This window comes from Echiichthys vipera, assembly GCF_963691815.1.
Source record: "Echiichthys vipera genome assembly, chromosome: 14".
NCBI lineage: Eukaryota > Metazoa > Chordata > Actinopteri > Perciformes > Trachinidae > Echiichthys > Echiichthys vipera.
This window is the reverse complement of record NC_139839.1, coordinates 17,582,753-17,602,958: the sequence shown is the minus strand read 5'-3', so window position 1 is coordinate 17,602,958 and position 20,206 is coordinate 17,582,753. Positions and strand designations below refer to the sequence as shown.

Here is a 20,206-nt window from a genome sequence, read left to right as displayed (position 1 = left end):
ATCTATCTCTCTATCTATCTATATATTCATCTATCTATCTATCTATCTATCTATCTATCTATCTATCTATCTATATATATATATATATATATATATATATATATGCTTTCAAAATGACACAAATAAAAACATACTTACTCTTAGCTCTTAGTCTTGGAAACAGTTTGTTGAGGAGCTTGTGAAGTAAGATTGAGACGCTGCATGTCCAACAAGTGGTTAACTGGACCTTCACAGTCGGTGGACCCTGTCCTCCTTAACCCAACAGCACCAACGCCATCATTCTCACTGCCGGGTTGTTTTCCTGGGCCTTGCCTATAAACTGCAAATCATTTGAATCAGATTTGAGCTATGTCAGTGCATTTTTTCCCTCGTCCAATAAAATGTCCCATGTTTTACAATAATATCGTTTGGCCTGCCATATAATGACCCCCTTTCTATTTATGGACGTCATCTCTGTCACAACAGTGCCCCCTGGCGTGGAGAAGAGCCAGTAGACCAGTGGACTACCTAGTCCAGACCACAGTAGCCTACAACTTTACATCAGGGCCTCATGCTCATGTACAGCAGCCTCTGTGTTTCCTATGCATTCAAGTTGTGTCTTAGCGTGCACACCGGATTAACAAATGCCGACACGTATTGGAAGTTATTAATTATTAATACATTATTGGTGATGTCACGTTTGTCTGCAAATACTGGGCGTGGATATTTTAGACAAGCAGTAGGCTACCTTGGCTCGTGTTTGTGGTACTTTTTGCCCTCCCCTTTTGCAAGTCACATGGGCGGTCTCTGCTCTCCCGTGACACTTTTGAACAAATAACAGGGGCACCAGGCGTTCCGGGGCCGCTGTGTTTTTATTGGGCAGCCCCGTTTCTATCAGCAGCATCCAACTCTCGGGTCGGCTCAGACCTGTCCACCGGCCCGCGGCGGTCATCATTTGACTGTCTACTTCGCATCTGGCCCGGGACATCTTCTTCCAGAGACACACCGCGGAGACAATCAGAGACGGGCTCAAGGAGGGGGCGAAGAAAGAAGCAGGAAGTGTGTGAAGCTGCAGCCTCCAGGAGGGGAGGTAAGTTTGACTGTGCTCTGGGTTTCAGGGGATACAAAACATCCGAGACACACCGCAGGAGCACTTCTCACCGGGTGGGTTGTTTTATGACCGCCGGGGCGAGCCGCCGGTGCGGACACTTCCTGACCGAGAGCCTCAAAATGTAAACAAACATTTACCCAAGCTGCAGCTGCAAATATGGACAAGTGTTTTGACATGTTTTACCTTGTTTTGACCCCTTAAAAGCCGTAACGTTATAATGCCGCAGTTGCTCCACCCTCGTGCTACGTATATGTGACAGAAACGGTGATTTATCTCGGTAACCGACTTGTTTCCGTTAAGAGATAGTGCGTCACCGACAGCACCCTGCAGGACATGACCGTGAGGCTAGAACAGGACAGATGTAGTGTTTTAATGTTGTTTTAATAAAGTTTGTGTGGGGGATAAATAAATGAAAAAGACCATGAGACCGAATGTCACGTCAGCATCAACGACAGTTAAAGACCAGTTCTCAATGTATATACAACTTCCTTTTTAACCGCGGACATCCAAGTCATCTCTCCATGATGGCAAATGTCACATCACATGAGTTGTGCTCCAAAATGTTGCAACTGTAGTCTAATAAGGACAGCCGACGCACTGAGGTGTTTTAAAAGACATATTCGTCAGCGAGAGGTGGACAGAAATGCAAACACAGTAGAGATTATGTACTGTAGCAATACATCGATCTGGCTGCACACATCGATTCAGTGTTTCACAATATCTTTGAGATGCACCTCTATTTTGAAATTCCAGGCCCCAGACTTTGTAATGTCAGCATATATGGTATTGTATTGTTGTTAGATTAGGCATCATTCATTGAGCTTGTCTGACCATCAGTCTAAAACGCAAACAGATTCAATGAACTTTCATGTATGACCAATAAAAACAGCTAATCCTCACATCTCAGCAGCTGGAACCAATGATTTTTTGGCATTTTTACTTGCAAAATGACTTGTATGATAAATCGATTATTAAAATAGTTTAAATTTTCTAACGACTAATCTATTAATGGACTAATTGTTCGAGTTCCACTGTCAAAATAATGTGAAAATCTTAGGTAGGAAACTTTCGGTAACTGGGTGTGATCCCAATAATAGCCTTATAGCGAGGTTATGTCCCTTCATGTCTCATCATGTGTTGTTCTGTAATTGTGTTGTTGTCCTAGTTTGGGGTTCCCATCATGTGACTCCTGTAGCTGATATAATAACTCGCAGAGAGGAGTATTGATTAGGCGACTCTGGCAACAGCTTCAGTGATGAAAACCACCTCCTTGAGAAAGAATGGGAAAGTTGAACCCAAAAGAAAACAACCAATGTCACCTGTGCACGGAGGGGTGTGCTCAGCTGAGATGTGTGCGCGGCGGTTTGAGCTGCATGTAAAAACAGACAAACTGCTGTGAATCAGCTGACTGCAAATACCAACCTGAGGTGTGAGCAGCAGCTTTCATTAAGAAGAGCGAGTCACAGACTTAACTTACACATCCACTCTGGGGGATTTTGTTGCTTGATTTGTGCTGTATTGTGTGATAAACAGGTGTAAAGAAGGGAAGTGATTGACTGGAAAAAGGAACAGAACAGGTATTGTCTGTAGTGTCAGGTCAGGTGACTCTGTGGCACCTGAGTGCTGGCAAACTTATTCAATTTGCATGATTGTGTTGTTCAATCGAATCTGAATGTTTGTCAAAATCCTGATTTATTCCCAGCTACTCAAAAGCCTCACAACTTTTATAAAGTAAACAATTTATAAATGTGACCGGAAGCATTCACGAGGTTGTGCATGACGTGTGTTACTGTGCACATGATGATTTGCATTTCTAGAAAGTGCTGGAAAGGTTAAAAACATCACTGTGTGTTTCTGTGTGTGTGAAAATAAACGTCTGTGTGATTGCGGCCACATTTGATGAAACAGAGAACAATATATAGTAAACAGAGTAAACAAAAGCTGTATACATTATGAAATAACACTGACAACAATATGGTGCATAACTAACAAAAAGTCCCTAAAAGATTGAAAAAATGTCACATCTTTTGTCTACGGAAAAAAGAGAACTGTTCATGGGAGATGCATTAAGAGATATGTATTTGTCTGTGGGGCTTAATGATGACGCAGCTTTCCTCCCTAGTTAGTATGCAGAGTGCTTTAAAACCAGGCAATTCTTTTTTTTCTTTCAGTGGTGGCCGACAGGCATGTTCAAATTTATTCACACAACTTAAATCCAGATAATAATAACATAAGAAATTTTAAAAAAGGAGAACAATGATTTAAAAAAAGGTCTGAAAAACATGGAAAAAAGAAAAGAAAACTAGGCTGACATAATTTAGAAAAATATGACAAAACATAAATGACAACAAGAACCGCACAAAACGGGCAAAAGACAACACACACTCCAATGAAAACCAAGAAATACATGGAAAACAATACAGAGTAAAAGATGAAGAGGAGAAAAATATGTGGGCTATACACAAGAATGAAATACACAACATGAATTGAATGTGATGACAATTTTCTGTTCATTTTTTCTAAAAATAACAAACTCTTTATGTAGATATTCGTCTTCCAGTTTGAAACCTGTCCACATTCATTTCATCTTCACAGGGTAAGTGAAGCAGACTGATCCCAAACTCTTCTCACCAAAATGTCAACCGAACGCACCCCTCTGATCACCTCGGGGGTATGTGGTCTGGCCGTGACTGCAGCGGTATGCGGTGCGGGGTCGGACACCTCCCCTGAATCGGGCTCCGGGTCACCAAGTAAAGACCCTCGAAAACTGAACACTTTTTTCGGGGTGATGGTGCCAACCATCCTCTCCATGTTCAGCATCGTGCTGTTCCTGAGAACCGGTGAGAGATGCGTACATGTGTGAAGAGATCACACAACTAAAAGCTGTTTTTGGTTGTAGACAGTGGGTGTTTGTTTGAATCACTTGCAATATCACTGAGTCATTGAGCTGTACAGTAGTGACTAACACTGATGTGATCTCTCCTGCAGGGTTTGTGGTTGGTCATGCGGGGCTGTTACAGGGTCTTTTAATGGTGGTTGTGGCCTACACCATTATATCTCTTACAATACTGTCCATCTGTGCCATCTCCACCAACGGTGCTATTCAAGGTGGTGGAGCCTACTGTATCCTTAGAGACAAAACAGTTGTTCCTCTTGAGTTTGACTCCTCTTGATCTTCAGTTTCACTCATCATCGCATCGACCTTAACTACATGTGACCAGACATGATAAGTCGGTCTCTGGGTCCAGAGTTTGGAGGAAGCATTGGTTTGATGTTCTTCCTGGCCAAAGTGTGTGCGTGTGGAGAGTATGTTCTTGGTCTTGTGGAAGCGATTCTTGACGTATTCGGTTCGGATACTGGTAAGTTCTTCACTTATGTTTTGTTTCTAGCGAACTAAATTACAATGTCTTGCCCTTTTCACACATGTAGCACACAACAGACATTGTCAGTCTCAGACGCGTTAAAAATGCTTTAGGGTTGGCGCCTGGGTAGAGAGTGTAGGAGGCCGGACATGACACGGATAACTCAAATGATACAGAGCCAGTTCGTAATTTGGTCATAAACAACTGAGACTCTTGGCGTTCATCGACCTAGACTCGATGGAACTTTACACAGACTTTGTTCTAGGGAGCTGGCAGGATCGAGTCTGTTTAATATCTGGTCCAACTGATTCAGACATTTGCGTCGTCTCCGCCGGTTAATGTCTAGATAATTTTCGGTTTTGTGTGAAAGGGGCTTAAACTACCTCACCTACTTCAGTTTGCGCTCTTGAGGATTATCAATGCTCTACCTGTGATCATCTGTTATAGGGTCATCTGTGTCCGAGGGGGTGCGGGTGCTTCCTCAGGGTTACTGGTACACAGTGCTGTACTCCTCAGTAGTCCTACTGCTGTGTCTGCTCGTGTGTCTGGTGGGCGCCCACATCTACTCCCGCACCGCCTTCGTCATCCTGCTGTTGGTCACCGTATCCTTGCTGTCCGTCTTTATCAGTTCTGTGGCCGTCAAGCCACGTGATTTTAACATCACGCACAAGGGATCTGGAAACCAGACCCTCCGCTTCAACGCCAGCTACACAGGCTTCAGCGCTACCACTCTGAGGAACAACCTGGGCTGTGAGTGATCAGGCACAACGTTGGTGTTGTTGAGGATATGAAAGTACATACACACAAGCAAAGCTACACGGTGCTTGTAAATGTATGGGAATCTATTAAAGGTCTCACTGTTGTTCCTCATTTTTTCTCATTGCAGCTGGTTACTCTTTGGACTACAGCACTAACACAGTGATGACTTTTGCCACCGTGTTTGCCGTCATGTTCACCAGCTGCACTGGGATTATGGCTGGAGCCAACATGTCAGGTTAAAAACATGTTGTCTTATATGTTTAATCACATTGAAGTGCAGTGTGTTAATGTAACTTGAGGATTTTTCCATTGTGCCATTGCTACTTTTACCTTTAAATTACGTGCATGTTGCTATGCAGAATAATGTCAAACGAGATGTGTTTATACACATATCACAATTCAGTAAATCTGCCTGCACACATAAACATATACAACCTGATGTTTGTTCTCACTCCGTTTCTCTGTGAAGGGGAGCTGAAGACGCCCAGTGTTTCCATCCCTAAAGGCACCATCGTAGCTGTCTTTTACACTTTCACAGTCTACGTCCTCCTCTTCATCTTGGTCAGCGCCACATGTGACAGGTCTGAAATAGCACATAATAGTGTCTGATATGAATACTTAAAGGTCCCATATTGTAAAAAGTGAGATTTCCACGTCTTTTTTTTAATTATAAAGCAGGTATGAGTGCTGTTTAAATACTGTAAAAGTATCAAAATGCTCAATCCACAGAGAAATGCACACCGCCTGTATTCAGAAACTGTGTATTTAAACGAGCCGTCAGGACTAATGTACTGTTGTGATGTCACAACTATAATATATATCGATAGAAAGTGCTGCTACAGTGATGTTACAGTCATTCCTTGGCTGCATTGCAGGTGTAGAGACGTTCAGAGCGCGGATGCAGAAGACCTGTAACTGCTGGCCAACCAGAGCAGACTGGACTTTTTAGGGGAGGGTTAAAGAGACAGATTCCAAAGTGGAGCTTTTCAGGCAGACAGTATGGGAAAATAATGTTTTTTTTTTTTTTTTAGTGAAGCATGTAAACATGTTCTAGTAATAAGTCAAAATACAAGTATGAACCTGGAAATGAGCATGATATGGGACCTCTGAAGAGAGATCAGTCAAATTGGTATTTATCTGTTCCTTTTTCTGCAGGACCCTGTTGATTCAAGATTATGGGTTTCTCCAAAGAATTAACATCTGGCCGCCGTTTGTCACTGTTGGGATATTCTGCGCTTCTCTGTCAGCTGCAATGTGCTCTATGATCGGAGCGTCCCGTATCCTCCACGCTCTTGCTCTGGATCACCTCTTTGGTAAGGCCTGAGGTTTTTTTGCTCATCATATCAGTGCCTTTCTCAGTCATTTTCTAAGAGGCTTTTGTCTTTCTTCACAGGTTTGCCGTTAGCCCCGGCTGCCATCACATCAAGCTCGGGTAATCCGTGGGTGGCAGTGCTGTACACCTGGGGTCTGGCACAGGTGAGGGGAGTTTCTGTGGTGTGCAGTCATATATATTCAGAATCACAACTGCCATCCTAAGCTGTGGTTTGTGGTGTGTTTGTGTTTCAGTGTGTAGTGTTTGCGGGACAGCTCAATGCCATAGCAAGTTTGGTGACTGTTTTCTACTTGCTTGCCTATGCTGCGGTTGACCTGGCATGTTTGGCCCTTGAGTGGGCGTCGGCACCCAACTTCAGGTAATCAAAGTGAAATCACTATTAAAGGAGAAATGGGAAATCAGTACACATTGCAATCATGTTTTTCAATTGCCTGTAAGTGAATCCAACAGTGATTTTTTTCAGTGAATTTTTTTGATACAAAATTACAAACAAAGTAACCTGCTGCTGAGGTATTATATAACTGTTTAAATGCTGCCTTAGAAGGACATGTTTTGGGCTTTCAGTGCTGAAATTCCTGATACTTGATCATACTGCCATCATTGAGTGTGGCCATAAATACTAGCCCATGGAGTAAGAATAGTTCAGATTTTTTTTAAGTGGGGTTGTATGAGGTACTTATCCATAATCAGTATATTAACTACAGTAGATGGTGGGAGACGAGGCACGGAAGTTAAGCTATGTGCTGCTCGGGATGGGGGCAGCAGCCAAATTTAGTTTAGCCACCTGAAAAAATATCCATATCAGTTTAAGAGCATGCTATATTCAGAATATTTTCACCTCTTTAACTTGCCATGAGACATCCCTGTTTGAGTTTACACGGTGGAAACTGAAGCTGTTCTATGCTCTCGTCAAAGCCACCAGCCTCCATTTGACAAAAACGGTAATTCTACTTCAAAGATCAATCAATTACCTTTATTTCAGCTTGAGAGACACTGAGGTTTACCTCTTTTACAGTGGCAACGAGCACACAAACACAATTACAAGGATATTAGAATAATAAAAACAGATTAAAAAACAAATATAAAATACTATATTAAAATAGAAAGAAATACTTAATGAGTAAAGAGTTCAGCTAAAACAGATGCAGTGGGATGTGTAAAAATCTAAAATCATAGCTTTGAATAAAAAGTTTAGGAGCAGCAGCTCACTGGACCGGGTACAATAGGTCCCCGTGTTCCAGTTGAGCATAGCTGACATGTACGATGGGTGTTCCAAGACAATGGCTTTAAAAATAGATAAAAACCATTGTTTTCTCAAGTCTCATTAAAAGAGAGGCCAGCCAACCTTTTCATACAGGCTGCAGCGATGAGTTTTAAAGCAGTCATCTGTAATGAATCTGAGAGCTGAGTCCAGGGGTTTTAGGGGGGAAGCAGACGCATGCTTGTAAACTACATCCACATAGTCCAGCACTGATCAAACACTGCTTCAATAAGCCTCTTTCTACATACCATTGGGAAGCTGGTTCTATTTCTATATAAAAAAACAAACAATTTTCTTACTTAATTTGCAAACAAGTGTATCGATATGAGATTTAAAAAATACTTTTTCATCAAGCCATATGCCTAGATATTTATATTCAGAGACTTTTCAATAAAAGACCCATTTATAGAGGAAATACCATGGTGGTCCAATTCTCTAGCCCTCAAGAATGACATTAATTTAGTTTTAGTCTGGTTAAGGACAAATTTGAGTGAAACAAGAGCATTCTGAAGAGTATTAAAGGACAGTTGCAGTTTCCCAATAGCTGATTTTGCAGAGTCATCAACACAGTAAAGGATGGTATCATCAGCATATCAATGAATTTGACAACCACTGGTATGAGACCAGTTTGTTTGTTTGTTTGTGTTACTGTGTGTCATTGCTGTTTTAGAGGGTTAGGAACTAACAAAACAAACAAACTAACCGATAAAATAAAATATTATAAATACAACAGACACTTAAACTGGTATTGCTTTGTTTCGTTGGGCAATTTGTAAGCAGCTATGATATGTTTAGCTGCAGCCCCATCCACAGCATTACATAGCTAAGCTTCTACTGTCATCTACTGTAGGTCATACACTGACTCATCAAAAAATCCAAACTATCCCTTTAATGTGTCTTTGTTTTATAGAGCACTGGCTCAAAGAGAGAGATTTGAAAGCCAGATATCACTAGTCCTCAACATCATATACAATCGTAGAACAACCCACAGCCTCACTTTGATTTATTACCATCATAGATTATATTCATTATCTCTCTCCGCTTCTGTTGTTTGTCTCTGTATGTTTAACAGACCGACCTTCCAGCTCTTCTCCTGGCACACCTGCCTGCTGGGCATCCTGAGCTGTTTAGTGATGATGTTCGTCATTAACCCTGTGTACTCCTCAGGCAGCATCGTCCTCCTTTTACTGCTGCTGCTTTTCCTCCACTATCGATCACCCACAAGCAGCTGGGGCTACATCAGCCAGGCTCTCATTTTCCATCAGGTATTTAGACTCATGCAGACACACACACACACGCATAAACAGACATGCGCTACAGAGTGTCAACAATGCCGTCTTCCTTTTGGTTTAGGTGCGTAAGTATCTGTTGATGCTGGATGTGAGGAAAGACCATGTGAAGTTCTGGAGGCCGCAGATGTTGTTGATGGTGGCCAACCCTCGCTCCTCCTGTCAGCTCATCTTGTTTGTCAACCAGCTCAAGAAGGGAGGACTGTATGTGTTGGGCCACGTGCAGCTGGGAGATATGGGTAATTCTCTTTGGATGTGCCTGTGACGGCCATCTGCAGCTAACAGTATTACATTATTCTTATCTTTGGATCACTGTGGTTTAGAAGCCAAGTGACACTCACCTTTTGGCCTCTTCATGTGTCTGGAAGCCTTTAACTGATGTATTTAATCAATGTGGCATCATGTTACTATACTATTTTTATCATTCAGTCTGAGCACACATCAACAAGATGAGCAGGAAATATTAAAGTAGGCTCCATATCACCAAAGTTCATAGAAGGCTTTCACTAACATCTGCTGCTTCTCTTGCATTATTAAAAAGATAATACACTTTCCTCTGTATTGTTGTTACATTAGACCTGTGCAATTTAAAGCAGCAGCTGCTGTCTGTATTTTTGAAGAATACAGACTTTCAGTTCTGGGAGACAAATATAGAGAAAAAAACAAACAAAAACCATGTCTGACTTTAATTCAGCCAAATGTCTAGCTTCTTTATTTTGCTAAACAGCAATATTTTCAAACCTTAAGAAAATATATTGTTCGATGCACCCCAGGGATTCAGATAACAAGGTGCTGACATACAGTATTAATTCATTCATTCATTCACTACCTCACAGTTCACCTCTCTGCCCCCTGGTGACCGACATTTTCTACAAGTTGTAGTAGTTGTTCTTGAGCCCGGAGGGTAGCTCAGGGCTTGTGCCCTTTTCTATCCATTAAAAGGTTACTTGTCCTGAGCTACATTGTCTACAAACAATACAATCAGAAAATTTAATTTGAGGAATTAAGTACTGTTCTGAGGTTACTTGTGATTTACTTGAGTATTTTCATGTTATGTTACTTTATACTACATTTCAGTGGGAAATATTGTACTTTTTACTTTTCAGATTGAACCATACCTATTTGGCTCGGGCCCGCTTACAAAGAGGTCACAGTATCCAACATACCAGTAATGCATTAGTTAGGAATAGTCAACCACTGGAACTACTGGGCCAAACTAACTGTTAACAATCTAATAATGTGATAAATAACTATATACAGCATCAGATTCAGGGGACATTTCCTGCAGAATAAGTACTTTACTTTTACTTACGTTGGATTTTAAATGCAGGTCTTGGTGTTTTTATATTGTGGTAGTTTTACTTAAGTACTTCTTTCACAACTGTTCTGCAAATCTGCTAAAATGTGTCCATTGGTATTGTATCCATGAAATGAAGCACTGTATTGTACTATAACTATTTGTATTCCTCAATTCTATGTGGTACATTCATTTATACATCTCCTGTGTTATAGACACCCTGCCATCAGACCCAGTCCAGCAGCAGTACAACTTCTGGTTGAGCCTAGTAGATAAACTCGGGGTGAAGGCCTTTGTAGACCTGACGCTGTCTCACTCCGTCAGACAGGGAACACAGCATCTGCTACGCATCACAGGCCTAGGTAAATAATCCCTGCCATGTACACATTCAGTACAGATTCAAATGATGCATTAGCTGCATTTCTCTTTCCCTCCACAAGGTGGCATGAAGCCCAACACACTGATTTTGGGTTTCTATGACAGCTGCACTCCTGAGGACTTCTTCTTACAAGATTCTGCGTTCTGTGACTCTTCAATGGGACAAGGGAGTGAGGACGAATATAATTTTGGGGTTGATTTGCCTTCATTACAGGCCCATTTCCCCCCAGTCCGACATGTTGAGAGCCCACGCTGGCTATCACCAGAGGAATACGTAGGGATCATTTCTGACGCCATTAAAATGAACAAAAACGTGTGCCTTGCCCGCTATTTCTTCCAGTTAGAGGGTGAGGGTAAAGATAGCAAGGTGGACGGGTCAGAGCGGACGATAGATGTGTGGCCTCTAAACCTGCTCCAGCCAGGCAGCCGTGATTACGAGGATGTGTGCAGCCTCTTCCTGCTGCAGATGGCATGCGTGCTCAACATGTCCAACAAATGGCGCCATGCAAGAATGAGAATCTTCCTTAACGTGGAGACCGAGTCCAGCGACCAGGGCTGGGTGGTTAACGAAGAGACGTTCCGAGAATTGCTGAGGAAGCTGAGGATCAGGGCGTCGATAAAGATTGTGCCTTGGGACTCTGTGGTACAGCACCATGTTCAGCGGGACATGGAGCCCCCTGCAGAGCCAGCTCAAGCTCTGTCCGAGGACTTCTTGTCCGCGGTGAACTGTATGTTGATGGAGCACAGCTCGCAAGCTGCAGTTCGCTTCTTGTATTTACCTCGACCAACTGCTCACCCCAGCCAGTCACAGCAGTACTTAGCTCAAGTGGAGGCAGTGACCAATGGTTTGGGGCCGACGCTCCTGATTCATGGCGTCACCCCAGTTACATACACTGATCTGTGAGCATGGGTGATCAGTTTTGTTCACTGGTACTGTAGGCACAGCAAAATCTTATCTGTGTTAGTATTAACTCTGGTTACATGTAAAATTAACAAATAATGTAAATGAAAGTGTATGCTGAGGTATAGTATGTTGCAGCAGTTACTATACATTCACCTAATGCAACTTTTTGTTTTACTGAAGCCAACAAAAGGACCCCAGTCAAGTGCATTTTTTAAATACGCCACTTGAGGTAATTGCATTAAAATAGGATATTTTCCTATGTACTGAACATAAACTTGAACTGGTTTGGTGTTTAAGCCAAGAAATGGGTGAACACTTTTGTTTGTGTGATATAACCTCTGGTTTGTATTAGCTTTAAGAAATTAAAAAAATGTCTCTTCGGAACAAAACCACAATTTGTTAAGAGAAATACGGGTGTCTCAGACATTGAATATGAAAATGTCTGTATAGTTTCAGGGATGAAATGATGAATTTGTCTTAAAAATTGACCACGGTAAAAAAATGAATCCTGGTTCAGTTTCTAAATGACATTGTGTTAATGCATAATAATTGTTTGGTTTTTTTAAATGTTCTGTTTATTTGCTGCTTGCTTTTCCTCCATTCTCACTCATTTGTGCTGGTTGCTGGACCAAGTGATCCAAATATTTCTGCAAACGTGTTCTGTTGCCGTTAACTGTGCATTTCTATTATTCTCAAAGGGAAAAGCGTTTTCTATGTTTTACCTAAGAACGGTGATCAGCATCTGGTGTCGTTGGATGTGCTAACTTGAAAAAAAAAATACTGAGATTTTGTGTTTAATGATGCAGACTGTCAATCGTGCACCAAAGAGGGTTATACTGAGGGTTACTCTGGAGGCCCGTTCCAATCCAGTCTTAGTCAGGACAAGGATCAATGATGGTTCGGACCAAATTGACGTTAAAACCAGGGCACGGTGTCACATTTTTACAAAATACAGAGTAAAATGTTACTACATTCTTGTCACATTGTTTTATAATGTTGCAACACTCACATTAATCTATTAACAAAACAGAAATAGGAGATAAGAGGCATGTTCCATCTTGAGTTAACAGTATGGAAAAGCCTGACTCACTCTCACTTAGTCGTAGTAATGGTCATTACTGTGGATGTACATTAAAATTCTGTTTGTCATGTCACATGTGCTGTATATTGGTATCTTTGTAACTATATGGTAAAAAAAATTACTATAAATGCGATGCAAACCTATTGTGTCTGTGTGTCTGTCAAGTGTAATAGTAGCCCATAAGTAATAATAGAAACTCTGTTATGCTCCCCTGCAGAGTTGCTCCATAGATAAATCATGCAATAATTGAGAATAAATAAATGTACAAAATTTAACATAATTTACATGTACATATAAGAAGCAGACCCACAGTGAAGATAGAACCTGTACTCAGCTGTAAAAGTCAACATTCATGACAGAAATTCAGCTTCTGCACACAACTATTCCTCCTTTTCGCCGAGCTTCTCCTTTTCCTTGCACATATTTCTATCATATTTACTGGCTCTTGCGAAGTTTAGTAGCTTTCTTAAGAAGAATGTTGACATACGAAGCCAGTCCGGCAGGAGAATTGTGATGGCCGTGTTCTGAAAGAGAAGGAGAGACGGTAAGATATCACAGCAGCTAAAAGTGTGTAAGTGATCACAGTCTCCCATCCCTCTGACCTGGAGTGCGTGGGACAAACAGCCACTGGTGAAGCTGGAGTGACCCACAGTGTTCAAGGCTTCATGGGCGAACCCGGAAGGACTCTTCACAATGCAGTTGACTGGCATGTTTTGTGTCATGTTGGTGGACACCATGAAGGGGGCCACACACTGGGGGAAAAAATACAGTGGATGGTTTAACTTCCCTTTATAAATATTATACATATTGCTGAGTATCCACAGCACAGTGTGTTTGGTGCAGCATTACATGCAGTAGATTAAAAAAAAGTCAGGAGTGGCAGGAGGCTTTAAAGGCAGCATGTTTGTTCAGCCTATAAAAACATGCTGTTCAAGCTAACTGGGAAAGCACAATACGCACGCTCAAACTCATGCAGAAATTTGATTGACTGTTTGCCAACAACTGGGACATTTTCAATTTCAGAAAGGTGTTCACACTGTTCCTGTTGAAAAGAGTTGTTTATTTGAAACTGTGTGCAACAGGTTTTGGCAGGTATGTTTTCTACCCTTTGGTTTAACCTAATCCGTAGCGACAAGTAGGCTATGTAAACTTGTAGCACTTGATTCGTATTCACCACCGTTTTAGTTCAAATAGATTTGTTACGTTTTGTCAAAGCTCAACGCACCGTTGTTGTCATTTACTGTAGCTGGCAGAAGTTAATTTGAAAAGCTTTGAAAGCCAAAAAAACAATCCTTAAAAGAGGTTCTTAACTGCACCCACATGACCTCCCCCTACTATACAGGACATAGGCCTATTTGAACATTTATCTTTTGAAGAAAAAATAAACTTGAACATGTCAGTGCCCACATGTGCGAATGACACTATTATAAACTAAAAATAAAAAAATAAGTTGTCGGAGGTAAAAATAATCACATTAAATGTGGGCCCACTCGCTCGGGTAAAATGTCTAACGTTTACTGCTAGCATTAGCTTATCAGGGAAGACGAGTGTTTTGGAGGAGATGGTCATTTAACTGGTCAATAACAGGCTTTCAGGTCGACAAAATGTAGATAAACGCCTATTTAAACTGAAACAGCACCGGTGAATTGAACATCCCCTATTGTGTACGCAAACGCGTTGCTGCTGTAATACAAATCTACATGTTTGTCTGCTGATTGGGTCTCTGACACACCCACCAAAGCATACCTCAAGGCCTGCACGCAGTTTCGAGGGAACACAGGGTTCAACCCAGGACACCTTAGCAAAACAGGGCACAAGTTTTCATATTCAATGTGCCCCAGGACAATGATGATAAACATGGCCTTCCTCAACAGAGTAAATAGTACGTAAAAAAACGAGGAATTGATTGAACAGCAAAAAGAGGCCAGCAGGTAGGCCTATGTGCCCATAGGGATATCACCTGTGTTAAATTGTGATGTGAAATAGGTGCATTATGTAAAATTATTATTATTTTGTTTTTTCTAAATCATATCTTCATTCATTCATTCATTCATTCATTCATTCATCTTCAACCGCTTATCCCTGTCGGGGTCGCGGGGGGCTGGAGCCGATCCCAGCTGACATCAGGCGTGAGGCGGGGTCCACCCTGGACAGGACAGCAGTCTATCACGGGGCACATAGAGACGAACAGAGACAGACAACCAATCCCACTCACACTCACTCCAACAGCCAATCTTGTTTTAAGAAAATAAGACTTTTAGGGCTAAATAACAATGTTCACATCATAAGACGATTGTTATTCAGCTTATTACATTTCCTCCAGCTTGAGTGCATGTGAATGACCTCTCATACTTTACCTGAACAGTAATTCCCTTTGACTTGTACTCAGCATGCAGACACTGCGAGAAATATGTTACAAAAATCTGAAATAAAGAAGAAAGTCACAAAACAAGGAGAGCAGGTGGTGAGTGTGGTGAAATGATATGCTAATCTGTGAATCAGTGTGTGATCGAGAAAGTACCTTAGTGGCAGAGTAAAGGGACAGCAAAGGCTGTGGACGGGTTCCAACTGCAGAGGAGATATTGATGATCAGTCCCGTCCCTCTGGGAAGGAAACATCCATAAAGTCATCCTATATTCTCATTTCTTCATATTAGCCATTAACGTCTGGATGTTTGAGACAATACCTTTCAACCATGGCTGGAAGAACGAGTCTGGTCATCTGCATAAAGAAAATATTAATATTATTTTTTTAAACATAAACCGTGCTATGTTACAGTGGAAAAGGTGACTTCTAATACATTCAGCCATAGCAGCATTGATATCTTACCTGGGGGACTGACAGCATGTTACAGTTAATAACCTGAGTGATTTTCTGGTCAGAATAAAAACACAAGGGAAACCATGAGTTATTAATGAGTGTTAATTGAGACAAACGTGGTGTGTGACAGGCTGTATCATTCAAAATACATCATCCATTGTATTGTCTACAGAAAACGACATTTAAAATGCAAAAATTACCTGTTCAACATCTGGTATTCCCAGGAAATATGCAAAATTGTCAGAATAGAGCATTCCTACATTGTTAACTGTGTGGGTTACAAAGACACAAACAACTTTTGTCAACAAGCATTACGTCAATCTTTACTGATGAATATATCTTTTCATAAATATAATCCTATAAAGCTCATGGAGGCCAGGCAACCGGAGACACTGGATGACACGGCCAAAAAATAGCTCCAAAAATGTGTCATTTTTACACTTTGTGTCATTTGGATTTGGATTGCAGCGGGTAGGTGGATTTATTTTTATCTTTAGACAGAACCAGGCTAGCTGTTTTCACCTGTTTCCAGTCTTTGTGCTAAGCTAACCAGCTGTAACTTCATATTTACCATAAAGACATGAGAGTGTTATCGTTCTTCTCATCTAACTTTGGCAAGAGAGCAGTTAGCATACTTCCTATAATGTTAACCTATTGACTTAATCAGAGAGCACCACCAGAGCCAATTTTTCTCAGTTTATAAAGCATCTGAAAGACTTCTTAGGGCTTTTCTTGTGCTCTGAAATTAGTTGTCCTATTACCCAGAATCCCTATCTCCAGTCCCTGTAGTTCTTTAGCTATAGCAGGGTAGATACTTTGGCCGTCTGTGAAGTCCACTTGGATGGTGCGAGTCTTTCGTCCATACTGATCCTCTGAAGGACAAAAACAAAAGTGTTGAATGGAATAATAAAACAGTTGTAGACAGTAACAGTACTTATTATTATTATTATTATTATTATTATCTTCTGTGCTCACCTATCTCTTTAGCAATCATCTGAAGCTTGTCATCAGATCTGCTTATCAAAACAACATCCAGGCCTCTTTGCGCTAGCTACAAGGAGACATGCAAGACAGACAGGTTTGGTGGCATCTTTTATTCTAAAACAACACTCTGCACCACGGAGATTATAAACACTCAATCAAAACATCTTAAACAATAAGGAACAACCGTTCCCAGCTCCTAACTTCAAATTGAACCCAAAAATTGAGAAAAAACTCACCTCATTGGCATAAGCTTTACCAATGCCAGAAGTGGCACCAGTGACAACTGCACAAAGCAAAAGCACAGACATGTTAGAGGAATCCATTTCACATCATTTTTGGAATTATCAGAACGTATATCCATTTGTTTCACATGGTTATCAAGTCATGAGAGAAGTTTACAAGGTGTGGATTTGACTACCAAGACACTACAATCTACTTTACCCCGATGTCATGTTATACCTGCCATTACAACCTTTCTTGTAGTCAGTATATTGTTTTTATTTGTTGTTAAAACATTACCTAGAGTGAGGGGAATATAAGGTGGTTTAACCGCGATTAAGTCAGTTAATTTTCTGCAAAACCAGTTCTGCAAAAATACTTACAGTTTTCTCACTCTGCAGCTCTAAATTGTTCAGCCAAATTATTGCTCACAGTTCTGCATTTCAAACAGCTTGCCACACTGCCTCCAAGGTAACAAAATAGTTGTTAAATGCAAGTATAAAGCAGAGCCAAAGACCTGTGATGAGCTCTTAGTGGTAAGACTTCGGAGGCACATGGAAGAGGAAAAGGAAGAGGACAATGTCCTGAAACAGCCTCTGCTGCTTGGCCAGAGAAAACAGTCCTTGCTACTGTACGTTGATACGATCCTGGTCACACAGAAACCCAAGACAAGGACTCCCCTCCCTCTGCGGGTACCGTTTGGACCCCAAAAGTTTTTTTCATCAGAAAAAGTGTTATGTAGTAAAAATAAACTGCACCAACTCAATTGAATTTATGAGATTGACTTGAAGTTGATGTGTCTGTAGAGGAATTGAAATGTTTACAGTCAAAAAGACGGAAATGTCCCATCAAGTAGGAATGTGAACAGCTTATCAAGTCCTTATCACACTGCCTTTAAAGGAAGGAAATCTGGTGTCTGGTGGAAGTTAGTGTTGCAAAAAAAATCCAAATATCCCTAAATTAACTGCCAGCACTAGAGCCAGACCCATATATTGGACTATCGCAGACAAACTGGTGTTGTGTTTTCCAGAACGAAAACCTTTTTCTTTTTTAGAAGATGATGCTTGTGGTGATGGTGGTGAAAATGGTGTCATATAGCTATTTTTCATTTATTCTTAATTAAATGGGGGGCAATAAACTGATACTAAATGTGATGTTTATTTAGCTATTTATTGTGTTTTTATGTATTCTTTATTACCTCAGTGTTCATTCAGAGTTGAAAAAGTCGGGGCCCCTATGAAAGTTGCTCAGTGGCGCGTGAAGCCAAAAAAAGTTCAACTACCGTGTTTATTCAGCCCTTGGTAGCTCGGTAAGTCTTTAATACGCTCTACAGTACATTATCCACCTGTTTTTAAAGTGAAGGATTTTAGACAGTGAAAGCTTCATTAGCTTTAATTTCAGAGTAGTTGAACTATGAATCAGTGATATCGGGGAGATGCCTGCCCAGAGCCCAAAGGATACCAAAAGTGAATACCCATCCCCCCAGCCACAGCCTGTTCACCCTGCTGCTATCTGGCAAACCATACAGACGTGTCAGCTGTCATACCACCAGACTACTGTTGGTTTTGCACATTATCTACAACTACCTTTTGCACTTACCTCATTCCCATTCTAAAACAAAGTCTCACACTATGTTTAAAAATATTATACTTTTTGTGTGTGTATAGTACTGTATGTATGTGTAGGGTGAAGGGGCTAAGACTTACATTTCATCTTGCAACCCTGCTATAAATAAATGACATCAAATTAAACTTGAACCTAAAAATTGACACCGTCAACCATGCATTTAGAGATAAAACTGACTTGTAAGAGAGCATAAAGTTGATTTTTATTTGACGTTACCTGCCCATTGTCCATATGTCCTTAAATCCACATGCCAAAAATCTGACAAAACAAACTGTCTGAATCCACACCAACATCTCCAGGCCAGTTTCAGCAGGTGGAAAACAACAGTAAAACACCCAACGATGGCCAGCACGTCCGCTAATGGCATTTTGCTGCAGTGCTCTCGACTGAACAGGATTCTCTTGATGGATGAATATTTGAATGGTGGTTAATCCTCATCTTGTATTAGAGTGAGAGCTTTGAGAACTTTTATATGCACGGTACTACTCCTCCCACACTGCTCCACCCCTCACTGTGTGCTGCTGACAAGCATTGTAAAGTTGGCAGACAACAAACACCTCTAGGGCCACACGATTAACCACTATGGAAGCATTTGGCAGACTGTTTTAAAGTGAAAATGTAATAATCTCACAGTGTGCATTAAGTGTTTCAGAATTAAATTTCAATAACACAATTTGCATTCTCATTTTCACAACCAGGATGGGTATTATCTGATTAAAATTAAACTGTTTCAAATGACTGATGAATTCCCGTAACTCCAAGCCTCCAGACAGACTTTAGACATTATAACTCTATAACCTCAAGCCTAAAATGATATGCCCCCTGATGACATCACTATGACATCATCAAGATAACTTTTTAGACTTTGGAGAGACATTGCGCAACCGTTTTTTACAGGCTGAGAAGTACTTTCCATGAGAAGTGCAGATGATTGTTCGATTGTTGTTATACAATTTCTACTTGTTGCGCTCCTAGTTCCTATTATACTGTTTTATTTGTTTACCAATTGGCAGAGTGTTTCTGGAGCAAGGTTGTTCCCTAAGTGTGTTACTGGGGAATGCTGCACAGGCTCACCAATCAAAATAGTGCGTAATAGCACTTGTATAATCACAGAAGCCCAAAACAAAATTATGACTCCAAAGCTGCAGCAGAGATAAAAACAACATAGTTGTGAACATGACACAGTATTTCTGTCAGCTGATAAGTCTTTGCTACAGCTACAGTACAATCTGACAGGCTCAAACGTCAGCAGAAACAGTACTTCCCATTCATGTAAAATTAGTGTCTGTACATTGATAAACTGAAAAAAACTTTTGATTAAATGAGATGGAATGAATGATTGTTTTTGTGATAGTCCAAAAGTTCCAGTTGTACGTACATATACAGCCATGGGATCCAAACAATCATCTGAAAGATAAACATTTTATAGTACTGTATTTAGCTGCACTCACAAACTCTGAAGATCAGTCTGTCCTACTTATGAAGTAAAACGTTAACCTTGAAGTTGAAGCTTAATTTTAAGGTCTTGGAGGCCTCTTAATTCTTACATTTCAGCTCTGAGTGAATAAAAGAAGACATATAATATTCGCCTCTCACTTAATTATTGCAAGTAATTGTGATGTTACAGTTTGGATTATATTAATATGAATTATTATTTATTATGTATCTATATACACTGCCTAGTTGTTCTTCTTTCCTTCAATAATCAACTATTTTAAATGGGATAAAAACAGTAGAATTCAGACACCAAATGTATTTTTTACATTGGAAATTATATAGGCCCTAAAGAAGAATAATTAAAGA

The 20,206-nt window shown here is 40.7% G+C and overlaps 2 protein-coding genes across 2 annotated transcripts; one reads left to right on the top strand and one right to left on the bottom strand.

The window, feature by feature from the left end:
* The first annotated feature begins 854 nt into the window (after positions 1 to 854).
* On the top strand, positions 855 to 11,704 carry slc12a9 (solute carrier family 12 member 9). The gene is made up of 14 exons (XM_083926502.1): positions 855 to 1,069; positions 3,686 to 3,930; positions 4,079 to 4,213; positions 4,312 to 4,449; positions 4,900 to 5,202; positions 5,339 to 5,446; positions 5,681 to 5,792; positions 6,367 to 6,524; positions 6,605 to 6,687; positions 6,778 to 6,902; positions 8,878 to 9,070; positions 9,159 to 9,333; positions 10,607 to 10,753; positions 10,832 to 11,704. Exons 2-14 carry the CDS (start codon positions 3,726 to 3,728, stop codon positions 11,671 to 11,673), a joined length of 2,724 nt encoding a protein of 907 aa, XP_083782628.1. The 5' UTR covers positions 855 to 1,069; positions 3,686 to 3,725; the 3' UTR covers positions 11,674 to 11,704.
* Positions 11,705 to 13,119: 1,415 nt separating this feature from the next.
* On the bottom strand, positions 13,120 to 18,824 carry hsd20b2 (hydroxysteroid (20-beta) dehydrogenase 2). Its single transcript, XM_083926503.1, has 11 exons — positions 18,620 to 18,824; positions 16,795 to 16,841; positions 16,550 to 16,625; positions 16,336 to 16,446; positions 15,775 to 15,842; positions 15,584 to 15,628; positions 15,441 to 15,475; positions 15,276 to 15,357; positions 15,112 to 15,177; positions 13,357 to 13,506; positions 13,120 to 13,278 (listed from the first exon to the last, which is right to left on the bottom strand). Exons 1-11 carry the CDS (start codon positions 18,768 to 18,770, stop codon positions 13,135 to 13,137), a joined length of 975 nt encoding a protein of 324 aa, XP_083782629.1. The 5' UTR covers positions 18,771 to 18,824; the 3' UTR covers positions 13,120 to 13,134.
* Between the last annotated feature and the right edge of the window lie 1,382 nt (positions 18,825 to 20,206).